The sequence below is a fragment of the Camponotus vicinus genome, unplaced genomic scaffold (genome assembly GCF_025532165.1).
Source record: "Camponotus vicinus isolate PSW18456_S1 unplaced genomic scaffold, iyCamVici1.0 SCAF_1, whole genome shotgun sequence".
Taxonomy (NCBI): domain Eukaryota; kingdom Metazoa; phylum Arthropoda; class Insecta; order Hymenoptera; family Formicidae; genus Camponotus; species Camponotus vicinus.
In genome coordinates, this window is record NW_028141945.1 from 33,032,205 (window position 1) to 33,052,110 (window position 19,906).

At 34.7% G+C, this 19,906-nt stretch overlaps 1 protein-coding gene across 50 annotated transcripts in view; it reads right to left on the reverse strand.

Moving 5' to 3' along the window:
• LOC145961902 (uncharacterized) overlaps positions 1-19,906 on the reverse strand; it is a 150,720-nt gene that overhangs the window by 19,820 nt on the left and 110,994 nt on the right. For 29 of the 50 annotated variants that reach the window (XM_083082859.1, XM_083082826.1, XM_083082768.1 and 26 more), the window contains one exon: positions 4,022-4,090. In XM_083082859.1, coding sequence (XP_082938985.1) covers positions 4,022-4,090 — 69 coding nt within the window. Of the gene's footprint in view, positions 1-4,021; positions 4,091-13,619; positions 13,779-18,774; positions 18,829-19,906 lie in introns of all 50 variants that reach the window. The other 21 variants (XM_083082795.1, XM_083082711.1, XM_083082741.1 and 18 more) reach the window with 2 other exon arrangements.

Below are 19,906 nucleotides of genomic sequence, written 5' to 3' on the forward strand. Positions count from 1 at the left end.
TATCGAAGAAGAAAGGAAGATTCATGTGTATGTAATGTAATTTGGAAGATGGATTCGTATCAAATTACTGAAAACTCGATATTCAATGAAGTGGTAGATGATCGTTCAAGTGTTCTAAAATTAAAAACTAAAGAATCGAGAAATGCATAATATGGCAAATTACATGGTTCAATGTATCATTGTATCACTTAACATTTATGGGAAAAATATCGAGTATCTTATATTCTTCAACTTTGCAAAGTCACAGATTATGGAAGCAGAAACATATTGTCGTTCATACTTGTGTGCTATTGCATCAAACTTTTATCAATAATTCATTTTTTTAAAGACTACATTAGTTGTAAATGATTGGAACAATTTTTAAGTATTTCTTGTAATTAATTGTGAATCGACATTTTGCAATTAGATACAAGATAGTCAACAAATTAATTAATATGATACAAAAAAATATTATTAATAAATATTAATACTATAAAAAATATAATTCATAATAAATTAATATCTTAATATTAAATTAATATAATACAAAAGACTGTGCATATAATCGCACTTTTGCAGATTAAAATGGCGAACAAAAAGCTCCTGTTTCGATTTTCTTCTTTTCCGTCCATTAATCAAAAAGATTTCATCTGCTGATTGTGAGAAGTATGGAATTTTGAAAGATCGGAGCATAGATATGTCATTTTGTCATTTCGTCGGAGTATATAATGGTGCATCGTCCAGTATTGCATGTAGTTCCTGAAGCAGTTAATCTTCCGTTGTTCGAAAACGCATCGACGTACAATGCGGCCTCTGATCCATTCATCTCTCTGAAACCTGTCTTCCGCACGATATCGCTGTTAATTCTCCCGTTTTTGACGAATGAGTCGGAATAGTAAATGAAAAACAGCGTATATAGTCGCGTTAAATATAATGCGCGAATAATTTGAGTTAAATAAGATATCAAAATGCTAAAAGTGGACTATAAAGTAGCATTTAAAAGAACTTACATTACAGTATTATTAATTCAATATATTCACAAACTTCCAGAATGGAAAAATACATTTTAATTAAGAAATGATAAACTCAGAGAATGAAAAAAGAAGATATAATCTATGGACGTTTAGGTGTAACAAGGTTTAAAAAAAATCTGCTCGTTAATGAAGGCGAAAAAGAATTTTTGACAAATAACTTGCAGCGCGTGCATGATATTGTTGTAGACCGATATTCGTTAAAATTCACTCCTGCGATGTTTACAGCCTCGCAACTGCGAGGAAGATAGATAGACATAGAATAAAGTAACAGAGACAATTTAACGAGTGACACAAGTATGTCGTATATTGTCGCCCGAAGGGATGTACTTGTGCGAATCGGTGTATCTATCATGCAGCTGCAGTCGCGGCCTCCATCTTGGAGGCTCAAACGCCGGAAAATCCGTCGGTGGATATACACGGCTCTGTTAATCTCCCTTCGTGTGGAAGTGGGTCGGGAAACAATGGCATCCGTCTCTCCCATCTCTTGCCGCCTTCGCCACGAAGATTGTGTGTCTTTCCATCTTCCTCCTCCTACACCTTCCCCCCTTTCCCTTCTTTCCATCTCCGGCTTTTCTCAAATCCACCATTCATCCGTTCGACTATCCTATCTCGTCAACCTTACTCGAGTAGCGGTATAGAATGCAAACAGATACGGGTTTTAAGGTTCGTGAATGATCTATGAGGAAGTGTTGACGCGCAACTTGAATAACGAGGTCCTCTTCGATGATCATGTCTTTCATTTGTTGAAGCGATAATTATCGCGTAGGTCAATACGATAATATTCTTATATAAGCATATAAAATGCATATCTAGAGAGGAAAAAAGTATGTCGCTACAAATAAATCATATGTCTTTTATTTTTAGTAGATAATCTTAGTAAAATTTATTTTAAGTCATAATTATTTTTTTTGATATTTTGATATTTTTAATTAACATATGTATTAGCAGATGAATTTGATTTTGTACATTTCATACATTTTGATTTTTTTAGATTTTGTGCCTCATTAGTTTCATTTATTGATTGTATTCGAAATATTTTACGAAATATTAATTTTTTATTTAACTAATAATATTTAATTAGATCAAAAGAAATCGTGTATATAATCGTGTATATTTTAATAGAGGCCAAGGAAGTGGATGATGTTTAAAATTCCGCTTCTATTCCCGAAGGGGTGCTACTGTTTTACTAATATTTAACGAGCAAGCGTACTTCTTGAGCGTCGTTTACATTTCGAATTTAAAGTCTCAACAATTCCCCGTCTTCTGGTTAAATAAAGGTGCTTTAAACACTTTACAAGTCTTGCTAGTTTTCAAACGGGAACAAGCGGCCCGAGGAAAGATATACATACGAATATTTCTCCTGGAAGCGATATTTTTCCATCTTCTTCTCTCTCATTTTTCTCTGATAATATTCGCTTTTAAAATGTTATGAATCCCATTATATTTTCAATTATATATAATTATAAATATGTGCATGTAAATTAATATCATATTTAATAAATTACCCGAATAACACATACAAATACACATTTGTTCAACGCATCGAACTCGTTAAATCAGATTTAATTACGTTAGTCATTCAGACGTATCAAATTACACATTGTGCAATAAATTACACATCCTTTCCTTTATTCGAATTTAATTTTTGATGCATTGCTAGCGCCAAATGAAGAATTTATTAACAATTCTGCGGGCGCTTTTCGCAATTGATTAAACTAACGGCTTCTCTCGCAAAAGCGTGAGGCGTAATTTAGGTATTATTAAATCCATTTGGTCCGTTTTGTCAATCGAACTGGGAGAATTGCATTCGTTATCTACCGCGACCCAGAAGTCATACTTTGGATTTGTCGCGATTCGATAGCGCTTTCGATGCCACCGCGGATTGGAAAGTGGTTTTCCGCGCGAGATTAATATCGTTATCGACTATGGAATATCGGTGACGTAGCAATCTACAAATGTTACTATAAAGATTCAGCGAAAACTTTGAATTTATCTGAGATACTTTACAAATTGTTTATTCTCGTACAATTTCTCAAAATGGTTCCAATTATTGTTTGAATAAACTGTAGAGAAACTTTATAATTTCATAAATTTTTACTATTTAAAATAATTAATAGAGTAATTAATATATGCTAAATATTATATATCGTTTATATATTGATATATTTGATACAGAAACGAACATAAAGAAATACAAATATATCTGTTTAAAATGTTGAGTTAGGTCGTTATTAATTTTCATTTTTAATACTTTGTGCAAATCTCTGATTATAATTTGCGTGTGATAATAATACATATTAATGCATATAGTGATACTATATCACAGCAACATTCATTCTTCACTCAATAAGCGTATTATTATTTTTCTGCATCTTAAAAATACAATGTACTTGAAATGTCAAGTGTTTTTCCAGATCTCTCGAATAAAAACTATCTGTATGTTTGTACATGACTGAATCATTATTTGTACCACAAATAGATGTTCAGGTTGTGCTCTCTCAAATATCACAGAAACATCGGTGAATGCAGAGCGTGATATTAAAAAGTACATCGTGCTCAAATCCACCGTGTAAATGCCACCGTGAAAGATATCGTCGAGTGTCATATTCGATATGAAGTAATGAAAAGTTCTTGGAAAAGGCCGATACTTTATGTCGACACAAGTCAGCCAGGATACATAATTGAGCCAGGATAGAAATAATTGAAAGAGAGAAAGAAAAAGAGCAATAATCTTACAATTAGATAAATTAAATAGAGCATTAATTAACGAGCATTGTGTTGTATCAATTCTGTAATAAAGATATTGGTTGAAAATGATGTTTCGCACAGCTTTTTATAAAACATTATAATATTGAAGATTGTTCCAATTAGATTCACTTTTATTAAAAATAAGTAGTATTGATTTGTTTCGAGATACAACACACTGATCTCTTTTGCTCGATATAATGTAATGCTTGATTACAGCAAATAAAAGTGCCCTAAACGATTATTACGTTCACCAAACTTACCCTTCGTGAGAGAGTGGCGATTGTGTGCAGAACTGGACCTTTGGTTAGTTTCCTCAGGAGCGGCTCCAGCTGCAAGAGAAAATTTCTCACGTAAAACAACTTTCTCCATTGATATTCTTTGGTTATTAAAGGCACGAGTGTATATTATGGCATAGTGTATAAAAACTTAATTAAAAACACCCTGCGATACAGTTTCGAACGCTTCGAGCATCTTGCACTAGTGTATTAATATTCTAGTACACCCTGATCAATCCCTCTTATAGTGGTAACAACTGGTGTCGTATCATGGAAGGCATAGCAAGCAGGAAATTTAATCAAAGTTACTATTTAAAGTTATCGTGATTAAATTCTGAATTTGATGTATAATTATCGATTAATATTTGGAAATTGATTGTGTATTATATCGAATGATTCATAATCTTAAAATTAATTTTGAGATATTTTAATTTCTAAAAGTAAAATATCGCGATAATATTATGAGCAAGCGAGAAGCAAATTTCCGAAATTTGTCGTTGAATGCGAGAAAGTTTTACATGTCGCTTTTAATCACAAACAAGTTCAAAATGTCAGCGATTGAAAGAGGCGAGACATTCATACGCGACGTGAAGAAATTACGTTACACAGACGAGTATCGAGCGATACAGGGAGCATACTTGGTGCACTATGCGCACACGTGTATACGGTGGTTGAACTCTGACATTTCTCGCGAGAGGGATTCTTGCTCGAAGACATTCACCGATTCAATTGGGTGGAATTCGGGCGCGTATTCGAGTCAATGAAAAGATTCGATATGCAGCCTCGTGTCCTCTGAATGAAGCGTATATCTCGAGCGTAATTTATTTTGAGACTCCAGTAGAGAGAGAGATCTCGTTCCTATTTGTGCAGATTCCGAGAACTTTTATTGCTACCTGACTTCAACCGTGATTACAATCGAAAAGCAAATGGAGCAGAGGATGATCATATTTTTTAAAAGAGCCGAGCTATCTGAATAAATCGATTTCAATATAAGAAAGTTATTTTTCAAATACAAACCAGCAATATGTTTTTTTTTATATATGATATATTTTATTTGATATTTTATTATGATATATTTTAAGAGAAGACATATATTAACAATAATATACAAATATATACACATGCATAATTAAAGAACAAGAATGATGAGATGCTTACAGTTAATAGGAAATTATATATCGCGCGCGTTATTTTTCTTTCTAAAATATTAAAATTAATATATATTCAAATTTAAGTATCTCTCTTAAAATATTAATAAAGAATAATTAAATTATTATGGTAGGCAAATCACTAATTTTAATTCAGCAATTTATTTAAAAAAACCTAAATTATTTCCTCGTATCTGCATAAGAACGATGGAAAGAAAGACTTGCAGCCTAGTACGAGATAAGATTTTGAGTGATAAAACGAGAAGAGGATAATTCGAGTCGGCGGCAAATCTTCCTTCCTATAGAATATGCCGTAGTTTAAAGTATCGGGCGGTGGATAATGGCGCAGAACAACGTCAGATGAGGACGCTAACGATAATAATGTCAGACGCTTATGGGGAAGAAAAAGCATTTTATCGCGTGTCGTCGTCGTTCACCATCGATGATGCTCTTACGAGAACAGCTCTCGAATTAAATTCGCGCTATTAAGACATCGTCGTCTAGCGATAATGAGAATGGATGGGGCGAAACCCTGATCAAGATGATGATCAAGAAACACCGTTGAGACATAATCTTCGCACCGACGTGTACCGTGAAAGAAAAAGCGAAGTAAAACTAAATGATAAACCGAAGGGATTCTTTGTGGATTAAAGACACGAATATGCCGGAGATACTTTGGAAAGTGTCGCGGCGATTTGTCAGGATTGAAAGAGAAGCTGTGTTAAAAGGAGGGCTCAAAGAATTCAAAGGCGATGTTTAACGACTTCTTTTGCTGTTATGTCGTAAAGTAATGGCTGGATTTACGCTCATCGACACTTGAAGATGTATAGATACTTACGCTACTGTTAATTTTGTCAGTTAATAAATAAAAGTAATTTTTCATTAATTCAGATTTAAATTTTGATTTACGAGGCTGCATATCAATCGAAATAAAGATGTATGCGATGAATGAAAGATGGAAATAGAGTAGTATTCCATAATTTATAAAATTCTTAAAGCGTACATTAGAAATTATTAATTTATTCTCTCAGAACATAACACCCATAGATCTAAAGGCATTAGCATCGCTGCCAAATCCTTAGAAAGCCTTGTACAAAATCTCTAAATATTTTCACATTTCCAGACTGTTATCCTGAGGGACTGAATCACGAGAGGCGAATCGAAATCGCATTTAGCGTGTCATCAAGAGCGCAAACGGTATCTCACATGAATTTAGACGTACATTTCGAAACGCTATAGCGAGAATATGTACCGGGATGGAAGAAAACGGCAGTGCAGAAATAAACACACGCGAACTCTTGCATCTGCATAACGAGTAGTACCGCGTGACACTACGTAATCTCACGATTACGAGAGAGAATCGCGAATGCGATCACGTCGTCGCTACCTGACTGCATCTGTTTGTGCAAGGATACTATGTGAAAATGCTCACCGGTGAGAAACTGTAATTCACAGCTGGCAAAGATTTAAGGATCTATTCGAATTTAAAAAGTACGACGATGAGATGCACAAACAAAAAAGCTCTATTTTAAATTTATAAATATTTTTTCTCTAAATATTGCTGTGAATATTATTTAATATTCAAATTATTGTGCCATTTATGTAAAAGATAATTTATTAAATTAATTATATCAAAAGATAATTTAGTTTACATATTAAAAGATAATTTCTTTTTCATAAAAGAAAGAGATTCACAGGTGCGACTGCGATAACTTAATTATTCCTTCTATTCATTTCGAAAAAATAATCCGACTTTCGTGCAAAATTGGAAATTTCTGGACACACAAAAGCTAGCGGCATATATCAGGCCGCCGTGGCATTTCAATTTTTAAATGGAGTCTTTTGTGTTCCTACGCGAAAGCTTGCCTGGAGGTACTTTCGGGATGTGTAATTCTTATCGCATCTCGACAGTCAGAGTTACACCCTCTCTACATTGCTATTTAGAGAAAAAATGGGAGCATTTACCAGTGCTCATAAATTTTCGAACATTCATTTCGATCATTCTCATGCAAAGTAATCTGAAAAGACTAAAGGTGATATATGCATATTTGAAAAAATTCGGAGGATATATTTTATTTAATAGAGTTCCAAAATGTTCAAATAATGTTAAAAGTTTTTTTTACGCAAAACCAGCTAGAGTTCGAATCGTAAAAGAAAAATAAATTGTGCAAATATAGAAAAAACGTACAAATATAAAAATAACAATTCTGTTATTTCTAGCCGAGTATTACGTGAATAACGATAAGAAACTCGGTTTCTTGCGTTATGTAAGTAATTACCGTGTAAGTGACAGACCGATTTGCATAAATCTTGTGACGAAGACTGTACGATTAATACCTACCAATACGAATGTGCGAAAATATCGAGTTATAATGCGAATTAAGTCTTCACTTCGCTTCCTGAAGTTACGTGATAGCAGTAGTCAGATTCATTTGCAGATTGTTAAAGAAATCGGCGATTATCTGGCTACGTTGTATACTCGAATGCACTTCAAGGTCTCAAGAGCAAACGTCAGCGGCCGTTTAACTACTTGGTAAATACACGCTAACGCGTTTAGCACGTTCCGATCATTCGTGTATACGTACATACCAGGTATATAACGCGGCCGAAACGCGAATCAAACGCTTTCAGACTGGTTTTTTAACGTTCAATAATTTACACAAGAGTAAAGAAGGCTGTATTGCTTGGACAGTCTATAAGAAATGATAGATGATTTATTAGTTTAGCTTTTTCTACAAATTTCGAACGATTCTTGAGTAAAAGATTTGAGAAAAGACTTATCATATTCAGATTCTGTAAAATTTAAAATAATATTCTATTTATTTAAATACTACAAAATTTGCCAGATTATAGTTTTATTTGACACAAAATTCACAATTTTATATATATAAAATATCGGCAATAATCTTCACAGCTGGATTTAAATAGCGCAAATTACGGCAGAGTCGTTCAACTTTAATTTTTTTCCTCAATAGCATTAACAGCTGATTACGCCCATATAATCGAAAATCTCGCGGATCGATGTAATGAATTTGTATTGGCTAATTTATTGGTACGCCGAAGAGAGTTAATTATTTAAATACTACAAAATTGGCCAAATTGTAGCTTTATTTGACACAAAATTCACAATTTTATGGAGAATATATCGGCAATAATTTTCACAGCTAGATTTAAATAGCGCAAATTATGGCAGAGTCGTTCAACTGTAATCTTTCTCCTCAATAGCATTAACAGCTAATTACGCCCATGTAATCGGAAGTCTCGCGGATCGATATAATGAATTTGTATTGGCCAATTTATTGGTACACCGAAGAGAGTTAATTATTTAAATACTACAAAATTGGCCAAATTGTAGCTTTATTTGACACAAACTTCACAATTTTATGGATATAAAATATCGGCAATAATCTTTACAGCTAGATTTAAATAGCGCAAATTACGGCAGAGTCGTTCAACTTTAAATCTTTCTCTTCAATAGCATTAACAGCTGATTACGCCCATGTAAACGGAAGTCTCGCGGATCGATATAATGAATTTGTATTGACCAATTTATTGGTACGCCGAAGAGAGTTAATTACCGTCAGGCGCCGATAAAGAAATAGCAGGTGCTCGCTTTCCGGAGCGTCCCGACGTGCGCTGGTTAATTATCGGCGACACGACGCCCGTAGTCTATTCTCCCTGCCTCTCCTATGTACTTTGAAAAGGCGCTTAAATTGCCGATAGCGCAATCCCTGAGAGAGCTACGCGTATCTCGATCGGACAATGGAGACTCGCCTCGCTTCGCGTCGCAATTAAATCGTCAATCATCTGAGTCGCTAATTGCGATACCCCAGTATTCTGGTGGACCCCTCGCAAACGCGAGAGCGTTAAGGTAAAGTGCATCTTTTGTTCGATAGTTACCGTAGAATCGAGCCAGTTAACGTAATGAGATTCTGTAATGAGGAGATAATTAGAAAGAGAATTTAAAAAATGCGTTAATAAAACAATGTATTCGCGAGAAGCTTATTATCAGAATCTTTAATCTTTTCACTCAACATGTACATATATTTGCTCCAGAACAAAATAAATACTAAATTTTACAGTTTTTAATCTAGAGCCAGAAAAAATGTTTGCAATTTTTTTTTATTATTTATTATATATTTAAAAAGTATTAAAGTTTAATTCAATGCAACTGATTACGTTGATTTATCAAACTAATATTGATATTTTCAATCGTGAATAACTTCAAAACCAATCTCATTATATTTATAAGAACGCTGCTTTTGTAAGACAATAAATGCATTGTAAATGTACACTAAATGCATTGTTTCTAAATACAAGAGAATGTATTAGGAACGATGTATTTGCGGGCAGCCAATGAGGAAGTGAGCTGACATCGTTCATTTTCTACCCTCATCAAGACAATGCCAAGGCGAGCCTTAAAAGAGAATGCCACGAAGAACAGCAATGAACGGGAAAGGGCGACAGCTACCATCAGACGGTATATTAATTTAATGGTCGGACGAGGAAGAATAGAGCGACTCTTATTGGATCTCTTATTGGAAGGGGAGAAAACGAATTTTTCAAAATCGAAAATTTAATCAGTTGCTCATTTCTCCAATAATATTTCGACGGCAATAAGAATTGTTTTGTTTTAAATAATATAACTTGCGGAATAATGTATACTCTTTTCATTAATAATTTATATTAATATACATTAATAATAATATTAATAATTAATTGCAAATAGATGAGTGATTTTCAAGTAAAATTAGGATCATAGACAAATAAATGCTTTCAACGTAGTATCATAAGCAAGTATGCTTTTGAACAAGCCCTCGTTGGATCGTAGCACTTTGAAGAATGCGTGTTTCAACAATAGTTGGTTTGCGTTTATGGCAGTGAGCGAGCATAAATGCGGATTTTCCCCCGGTTTTATGATCATCCTCACTTAGTCAAATCGTTGCACGCCACAATAACATCGGTCGCGAGTATGATAAAGGGAATTATAGTTCGGCGCTGGATGCCGTGAATATTTTATGTGTAACGTATGTGCCGGCTGTTGTTCGTGACAAATATAAGAGAAAAATATATATTTAAAAAAAACTGCACGTCGGACGTAAATTATTTTTTTGTGTACTGATGACAAAAAATCTGGCCTGCGTTTTCTCGGCTCGCTTTAGACCTAAACTTCACAGCAATTTACGTGACATTTATATTTTATATTCCTTCAAGTGGAAATTCGCATTTAAATTGAGCTACTTTTCCTCCTTGTTACAGTGTATTAAAATTTCATAACAATATTCTTCAAAACTTATATTAAAATGTTTATTTCGATATTACTTTATAATTAGTTATTTAATTCATATTGTTTTTTTCTCGAAAATTATTGTTTAATTCGTAACGTTGAAGTTTCAAACAACGTCAATTGTAAAAAAGACAAAAAAATGTCGAGCGATCTAACATTTATCCATGTTAGAAATGTTAAAGATAAATGTCTGCAGTGATAAATGATCCACGTGGTCAGAAGCATCGAGTTACAAGGCGCAATTTCCAGCGCCAATTTTCTGGGCACGTTTCTTTTCTCATTGTCCGATATTACGCTAATTTTCCTCTCGTGCGTTTTCCAACGAGCAACTATCCACACAGTAACTTTGTCGGATCATCGTCGCTTTCATAATTGAGCGTGAGCGCGAACCATTCGCCATCGAACTCAAAATTATCTGACATTTAAAAAAGTGTGAAATATATAGAATAAAACGCTGTAATATTATTTAATTTTCTCCGCAAATATAGAAAAATCATGAAAAAATTCATGAAAATATTAAAAGCGCGAAGAGTTGAAGAGCAAGAAAATATTGGTAGAACTGCGCTTATATTTGAGTTTAATTATTGTGAGTACCTTTCCGCGCCGCGTCGTGATTTGAAATATATCGCAATAAAATATGCACATACGTATCTCTCTTACTACGAAATATGTATATATCAATATTTCACCGGAATTCGATACAGAATCGGGCTTTCTGCGGAATTTACGAAGCGTATAAAGAAATGTTACTCTCCCTAATAAAATACAGTCCGCGGGGAATCGGTCGAGAACTCGGAGGCAGGTAGATAAAAAATGGAGGGAAAATGTGCGTGTTGCATATGCGCAATTGGAATAATATCGAAGACAAAGCTAGTACGGAATTATATATTCGCGATTCGTGAAATAGAGAAAATCCTATTGGTCGAATTTGACGAAACTTCATCTACATTATTCGCGAATTATAAACGTGCATAGTCTGACACTAGCATTTAGACGTTAACGCGCTCTGAATAAAATTATGTCAGTTCGAATGTCTGGGTTTTAATTATTTTAAGCCACACCCAAGTTGAATGAAGCTCATCGCAAATGGCAGTTTGTGTAAAGACGAGAAAAATGATAAATGGTACTATATATTATATTGCATGCATCATTGAATACATTTATTTTTATTCCGCTGCTATTGAATTCAAATCATGTGACGTAAACGTGTATCGTGACCATATTGTGTCCCGGAAGTGAGATTTGCTCGACAAATGGAAACATAAGACGAATAGGCATTATTAGACACAGGTATTCTCTAATCGATCAAAGCCTCCGAAATACAAAGGCGCCTTCGCAATTATTTGCATGACAAATTAATTGTCTTGATGTCTGCGGAACGCAATTACGACGAACTAATTCGATGCGCGCCAGAAGCCGCCTGTACTGAATCGTCTTAATTTGCCGGCCAGTCGCTGACGTACGTCGGCATTCTGCATACGGAGAACACAGCTGATTTGATTGTGGAACTCGCGCCTGAACGTTTGATGCTGATTCATTTGCATCCGAGAGACCGCCTCGAGATGACGCGTGCTCTGTCTCTCTCTCTCTCTCTCTTTCCTAGTAGTTATGCAGCTGTATGTTGACTGAATGGTTGCGAAATTAGCACATGTATCCAGTCGTTCTATATGTATGCAAATATACATGTATAGGAAAAAACTCAACAAAAACTCGACAAATGATTAAAATTCAGCAGATGCTTTACAGAGATTTGAAAAATCGCGAAAAATAGACATCATCTCTCGAAATATATAATCGATAAATCTGATACTGCCGGTATGTTCGATGCAAGCAAAGGCGAAATCTCTTGCAAGCATCGAGCCGTGATATCCATTGCGCTGACAATGAGAACACGATTTTTTTCGCATGCAGAAACCGTGCAAAGCGCGGCGAAAGCTAAAAGCGGAACGGAAAAAAATCGCGAGAAAAATATGTGCGTATATCGATTAGATGCATATTTTAAAACAAAAGCAAGCTTATCCACGCCGACAATTCAAACCTCTGTGCTCGCTTTTATTTCCTATTTCGCGCTATTCGATGCAGGAAATTGGCTGTTGCGTATGATAATATATAAGCACATTTATCATGCCCGAAAATATAAAATACCGGGAAACAATCGCGAGAGTTTCGAGGAAGTAATTACCGTTTTGTATTCATTAACACAGTCGAAGATAACTTCGCGGCAGAGAAATTTAATTGAGAAGAATTAAGATTATTTGAGTATTGCTTCCTGAACTTTAATAGAGCGTGGCTCATAAGTGTACTAAGTTAACATATACATACAATTTTCAAATATAATTTTATTTCCGCAAAATTGAATTCCATTCTCCAGAGGATTTAAATGTAATTTAGCATCTCTTAGACAATAACAGAACTTCATTTCACACAATTCCGTTATTATTTTACTGCTTTTGATTACACTTAACTGTTCATTACTTTAGTGAAGAATATAGAGTATACTGTAGCAAAGAATTTACTAAACTATACTTTACGCTTTCTGCTTCTGAATATCAGAGAAAGAATAAATATCGGTCCCTACACTAGACAGCCATGTGTTTCTTGTTTTGCCAAATCCAATTCCGGAATGGCATTTACGTAAGTGAATATATAGCCCATATTCTAGCACGAAGAAACCACTTTCTGTCACCGTGCGCCACGTGCGTGGTAATATCGCCGGAACGTTTCTTTAAACGAGACGAAAGTTTTAGCGAGAGGCCGGAGGTAGAAAAAAAATAAAGCCCCAGATGCAAAAGAAAGGCCTCTCGCGCACCTGCATATTATGAATCATGCGAATGCACCAAGTAGCGACTAAATACCACGGAGATAAACTCTCATATGTATGCGCAGCTAGTACAAGTATATGCTTGAACGTTTACCGTCTGTATATTTAACGGGTCACTGAAAAGCATAATAAGCGAATTTCGGATATTTAGTCTCGAGAGAAAAGATAAATTCAAAACGAGAACATGAGAATGCAATGTCATGTAAGAAAAAAGAAGACAAATATGATAAATGTACTAAAAGATAAAGACAGAGATAGAAAGAAAAAGAGAGAAAAAAAGACAATTCTTTCTATTCTCAATTCGAATATTTAACCAGTAACTTTTACATCTTTCTCGTTGAATTGGAAACCATTCTTCGAAAATAGGCTGCAGTATTGGTTGAATTTCTTTCACGCTAGATGCCTGATTATCTTGTCGAACTCTACTTGATGCGGTAGTTTCATCGAAGGAGATAATAGCCGCGATATCTCTATCCTCGGAAGAATCTTGAAAAGAAAAAAGAATGTTCAATGAAGTCCGTCGTTCGCATCTCGACCCACAAAGATAGTTCGTCTTCTCTTCCTCAGAGGAAAGGTCTCATTTTGCCCTCTTTTGTTGCAGATTTCAATTGGCCGCCGCAAGGGACTTTTTCTTTCTTCCGGCGATGTCTTCGAAAGCAAAAAGGAACAGAATAGAGCGAGAGCATAAATTAGGTCATTTGATAAAAAAGAAAAAAAAACGATAAAAACTGGCAATGTGATTTCCTCGAATCAATGCGTTAGCAGCATGTGTACATTTGTAGAAAAAGATACAACTAATTATGCACTTATCCAATCATTCCTGAATAAGCCACTCCCTGTTTGATAATATCAAGAATTACAAAGAAGCATAATAAAAAGGGAATATTACCTAAATAGGTAAGTAGATAGATAAGTAGATTAAATACCTGCTCGAGTAATTTAAAGATTAATCATATTATTTGTTGCGTTATGTTGATAAAATATTTATAAAAAAATGTAACACTTAAAACATTATTATTGAGCATAATTTGATTATTTATCGCACATGAAAAAAATAGATAATCCCGAACTATTTAATATTAATTATTTAATTTAATTTAATTTAAATGTTCACATTTATTCAATGTCACATTCATCGTGAAAAAAAGCACCGCTGGCGAAAGAACCGTTATCCAATTGTCACGAAGATACGGAAAATCTATTTTCGCCATTCTTTATAACATGTCACCGCCAATGGGAAGGAATGTTGGAACTCCTCGCTGACTCTTTCGCACCAGATCTTGATCCGTCGCGATCGTTTATCACGTGGGCGAATGATATATTAGTCGCCGGCGAACAATCGGAAAATTTGTCGGGTCATTAGCATTCGCGATTGATTCTCAAATGTGGCGAGATTTGATCAGAATTTCCTCAACCGTTTCATCCGCGATGCCGTTTGCTGTCCGCACCATTTGATTAATGATCAAAATCGGTCGCCAAATGCATCTCGTTCGTTTTCTTCCAGGGAAAATCACCTTCGTTTACGAATTATTGATATTCGATGAAAAACAATTCAATCACCTTGCTCTTTTTTCTATTGAGGACATTTATAATTATTAATGATATTATTGATTGTCATACTGTGATCTGTGCGTGACATTACGATGACATTTCTCGGGTTGAAAACGATGGTTGAATGCATCATCAAAACAGAATGCTTTTTACTTCATCGGTTTGACATTTAGGTTTAAATTGTAACTTCGTCTTTTTCTCCGTTTAACTGCGCTTTAAATAAGTGATTCGTTCGATACTTGAGATAAATGTTAGTGTTTTCGCCGTGATAATTACTATCTTTAAGGCTCGATTTTTAGCACCCAACATGAAGTTTATGGGTCGCCTGAGAATAAGAGAATGCGTTTCTTATGCCTTTCATATAATTAATAATTGCGGTCGTAATATACTCGATAAGACTAGGATGCATTCCGTGCACATCCCGACCGAAGGGTCGGCAAAAAAGGGCGGAATTTAAGCCAGCGAGGATCTGCAGCCGGCATTGATTTATGGCGCTGTTATTATACGCTACTGCCAAGCTACCGACATCCAGCCGGAAATTTTGGCAAGTCTGTTACAGACAAGAAAAATTTGTCTATTTCGCTAAACATCGGGAAACGCGAAGATATTTTTCTCAGACTGTAGAAACAACTAAATTGCAATTCATTTAGCGCAGTCACTAATTTCTCGTATGATGAAAACACAGGATTAAAATTTTCTTTACTTAAATATTTTCTCGATATATCTTGATTGTTTTTCCGTTGTTCGTCAGCTTCCTAAAATAGACGAAAAAGGGGGAAAGGAAGGATCTCTTCGCGGAGGCGGAAAAAGCCCCTCGGCTTTATCGCTCGGGCCGAATAAACGCGAATTTACAGCTCGGACGTAAGCGCTCGGCTCGTTCTAAATTGGACGATTTATCGGTGTTGGAGCCAGAGATGCGCAAGAAACTCGTTAACGAGGAGTAGCTTTTAACGACGGATTCAGCCGCTGTAACGAGGAAAGTGCAGATCGGTGATTCGAAAGGGGGCTGTCATAACATTGCGCACTTTTACCCCCCACGTCACGCAAGAGAATCGTAAACAATACCCCATAATTAATACTCGACAGGTCGGTTTATTCCCGGAAGAGTTCGGCGATCGTGCTAGCTTGCGAGAAAATAATTAATCGTCCATTATTGTCGGCAAATGTAATTATTACAGCCGAGTATCGTGCGAAACGGAACCGCATCCAGCTGTGAGATAACCGATCGCCGTTTCCAGTCATACAACGAGACCCGCGCGGCTTCGGATGATTTATAGAGAACGGAGATGCCACACTGTTAACCGCATTAAATCCCCTACTATAACAAGAAGCAATTTTCTTCCCTCGGAATATTTTTTTCCATCAAAATGCTTATCCAGCAAGATATGATATTCCTTTCTCTTAATGGATATGCTAAAATCATACATCTTACAATATAATTTGATACGCTATTTTTTTTTATATAATGCGATTAAAAATTTATACATTCATATCAATATATGAATCGTGCGATCCTAGAAAGAGATTTACAAGATGAGTATCTGAAAGAGAATAATAGAGAATCTAAAAATAAAACGGTGGGCGGAATCAATAATTTTTCGGAGAAGAGCTTTGACATTTGTCTGCTGAATGTTTCCGGTGTACATCCTGCTCGCTATTGAATCGACAAGGGCTCTTCCTCGTCTGGTTATTCCAGTGAAATAATTCAGGCAACGTGTATCGACGCGAGAAACGAGCGACACGAACTATCACCATCAACTTTGTCGACTGAGCGATTCTTCGATATTTTCCGGTCGGATTTAATTAAAACGATGGTGGGTGAGCAGGCGGTGCTCAAGTTACACTTTCTCGGTTGACATTGTGTTTTAGACACACAACATCGACAACTATGAAAACTTAGTCATAAACGAGACTCGTGAACTTGATGAAATTTGAAGCTAATTTGCGGTGAAGTCTTGACATCACACTATGATGTTACTATTAATTAAAATCATTGTCTTTCGTACGTTCCTCAAAATTTTATCGAAAATAAAATTAGAACATTAAAGAAGCAGATAAGAACCGAGCACAAAAAATTGTGGCGCAAATAAATTTAAAATTTTTTAAAGTCATTTAATCGAACATCTCGGTTCATTTTCGGATCATCTTCAGCAACTGTTAAACAAATTGAAAAAAAATCTGTTATACAAAATAAAATAAATGTTATACGAAGTGAAATACATACATATAACATCTTATCCGAAAAAATGACTCCGATTAAATGACTTTTCCTTCTAAAACTTTGAAGATTTATTTGCGCCGTAATTTCTTGCTCTCGTCTCGTATTTGCCTGTTTAATTTAATTTTTGTGTGTAGAATCTTAGGAAATTATTTTTTTTTTGATTGAATAAAATTACGTCACCAGAGTAGTAGATAATGAATGCGGGTTTTATTGTTAGTCAAAAAGGAACAAACGAAAAACGAGAGCAATCTTTCGTGAGCATTTTTTGATCCCCGTAGACTTATGTTTTGTTGATGTAACGGTGTGTTGAGTTCAGTAAATTCTCTCGTCGCACGAAATGAAATGCTCGACCTCTTTCTTCACCGTAAAAGAAGAAGTTACGTAAATTTATTTTTCCTACGAAGTGAATGTAAATAAGTGCAACTTAGCAAATATGCGAGGCGAGGTATGCCAAAAGTTCAAGTTTTGTTGAAAACTCAGAGATTCCGATTTAGATGCGCTTTGCGCTTTCTATATAATCGAGTACTACCAATTAGCGAAGGAAGTTATTACATATATCATCTGTACAACCAATATCTCTAAGCATATTCGGAATCGATGTGTACGAGAGAGATAGAAAGAGAGAGATGTATCTGAAACCAACGTGCTTATAAATATACAATTAACTATCTTGTTAATCTGGGAAGAGTGATTAAATAAGCCGATAATTCAGAATATTGAATTTATAATCACTTGAATGTTAAACACGCACATAATTGCGAACAAATTATAATACATATATTACAGATTCCTCGCAATAATTCCAAAATAATTTATAAAGTTTTAAATCGATCTCAGAAATAGACATTATTTGTAAAAAAAGAAAAAATTATATATATTTTATAATTTATGATATAAAAATATTATACAAATCGTAAATATGAAATATAATTATATAATTTTTATCACATCTTAGAATGTATCAAGTTAATGTAAATTTCTCGAGTAGCAACGATCATTATTAATTTATTCATGATTGCCTGCGTCAGTGAATATTGTAATCGAATTAATGAGCGGGAAGCGACTCGCTGCCGAACTTGAACGCGATCTCGACGTTTATGAGGAGCAAGCAGTAATATTATGCAGCGAGTTTGATTGATAGCCTCGAGGTGCTTTCGGCGCAATTAGAACGATGCTAGTTTCAGAAGAATGCCAGTAATGTTGGTTAAAGTTTTCGATACAGTGTATTTTTCTGTCGAAGGAAACACGAGGAAACGTTTTAACTTCGCGAAAGAGTTTCAAAGTACGTTCTCCGAACAACAGGCAGCCTTTTGTGTTGGTAAAGTGACGCTACAGAAAAAAAAAACGCCGATGTGAAAAACAACGTGAAAGTTAAGTCAAATGGTGCTTTCGTTGGGGTTAAGTTCTTTAGATTAATTGCGCCTTCTTATAATCAAAACAATAGCGATAGCGCGCGTTTACTTAGCTTACGAGTTCCGCGAACTCTTTCTCGCCGAAACTAATGGCACATGATAAAAAGGGTCGAGGTAAAAGCCGGAAATCAATGAATACAATTTCCGCAATAGTGGTTAGAAGGAAATCCCTTTCTCAAACATTAAAGTTGTAATTAGATATCCTTTCGTAGAGAATTGCGTTTCCTTTTTCCTCCGCGAATATTAGATATCGAATTGTAAATGAAGATTCGATTATATGTAAATGAGTTATAAATACCTGACGCCGCAGAAAAATAGTAAGAGGCTTCTGTTAACGTCATCGAATACTCACCTGGAAAAAGAAAACAAAATATGACATTAGAAATTTGTTTGAATTAATGAATAATCTTACACATTTGTGAAGATAATTTATATAATTAAATTGTCTCTCTTTTTTAAAGGACTTTTATCGTATGACTATTGCTCTCCTTTCCTCCATGAATAATAACTTTATCTTACATAGATTTAATTTAAACGTGTAATTTAATTATTAACAGATTTAATAACACGAAAGCTTTACATTTTGCAAAATATGAAAAGACAATCTATAAATTTATGAAGATTATATCTTCTATATCAAAACACAATATACTTATTCTCTGAAAATAACATCAGAGATCGCGACAAGTGAAAAGAGACTTGATATCGCAAGCAAACCAGACGGATATTCTCGAACATTGGATTGGTATATTGTGAGATAGCTTCAGTGCTTTTAGGCGTCGAATGTAGTCGCAAAAGTCTCAATCGCGCCATGAGAAAAAGTGCCACATCGAGTTGCCAGCTCAGCAATTCGAGCGTCGCTGAGAATATCAATGTATTGCCTCTATCATCGGTGTCGGATCTTGACAAGAACGATCGGCCAAGTTCGAAATGTCAATATCTTATACATTTATACGCAAATTGAGTCTAAATATGCGGCGTATTAAATCGTTTCTATATCGTGGTATGATAAAAATAATTGAGATATAAAAATCATTGCAATCATTGCGAATGTTTGACATTTCTATTATCAAATCTTTTTAACACCTTTTTTATAGAACAGTTTAATTGAAGAATTAAAGAATTTATTTAAGATATAATTTAAATTTTTTAAATTTAACTGTACAACGTTAGGTATTATATCTTTTTATAGAAAAAAATTAATTTTAATTTTATTAATAATAACCTGCTTAAACATTAACATGAGAGAAATAGTAGGACATATTGTACATTTCACAAGAGTAAATAAGATGATATAAAATAGATGATATAAAAATATCTCAAAGGAAAAAGAGTATTCGTGTCAACTACAAAGACGATTGAACAAGAAAAACAACTAAATAGGAAAGTGTTTGAAGAAAGAAACCGTATCGATCACCGATTATTTATCT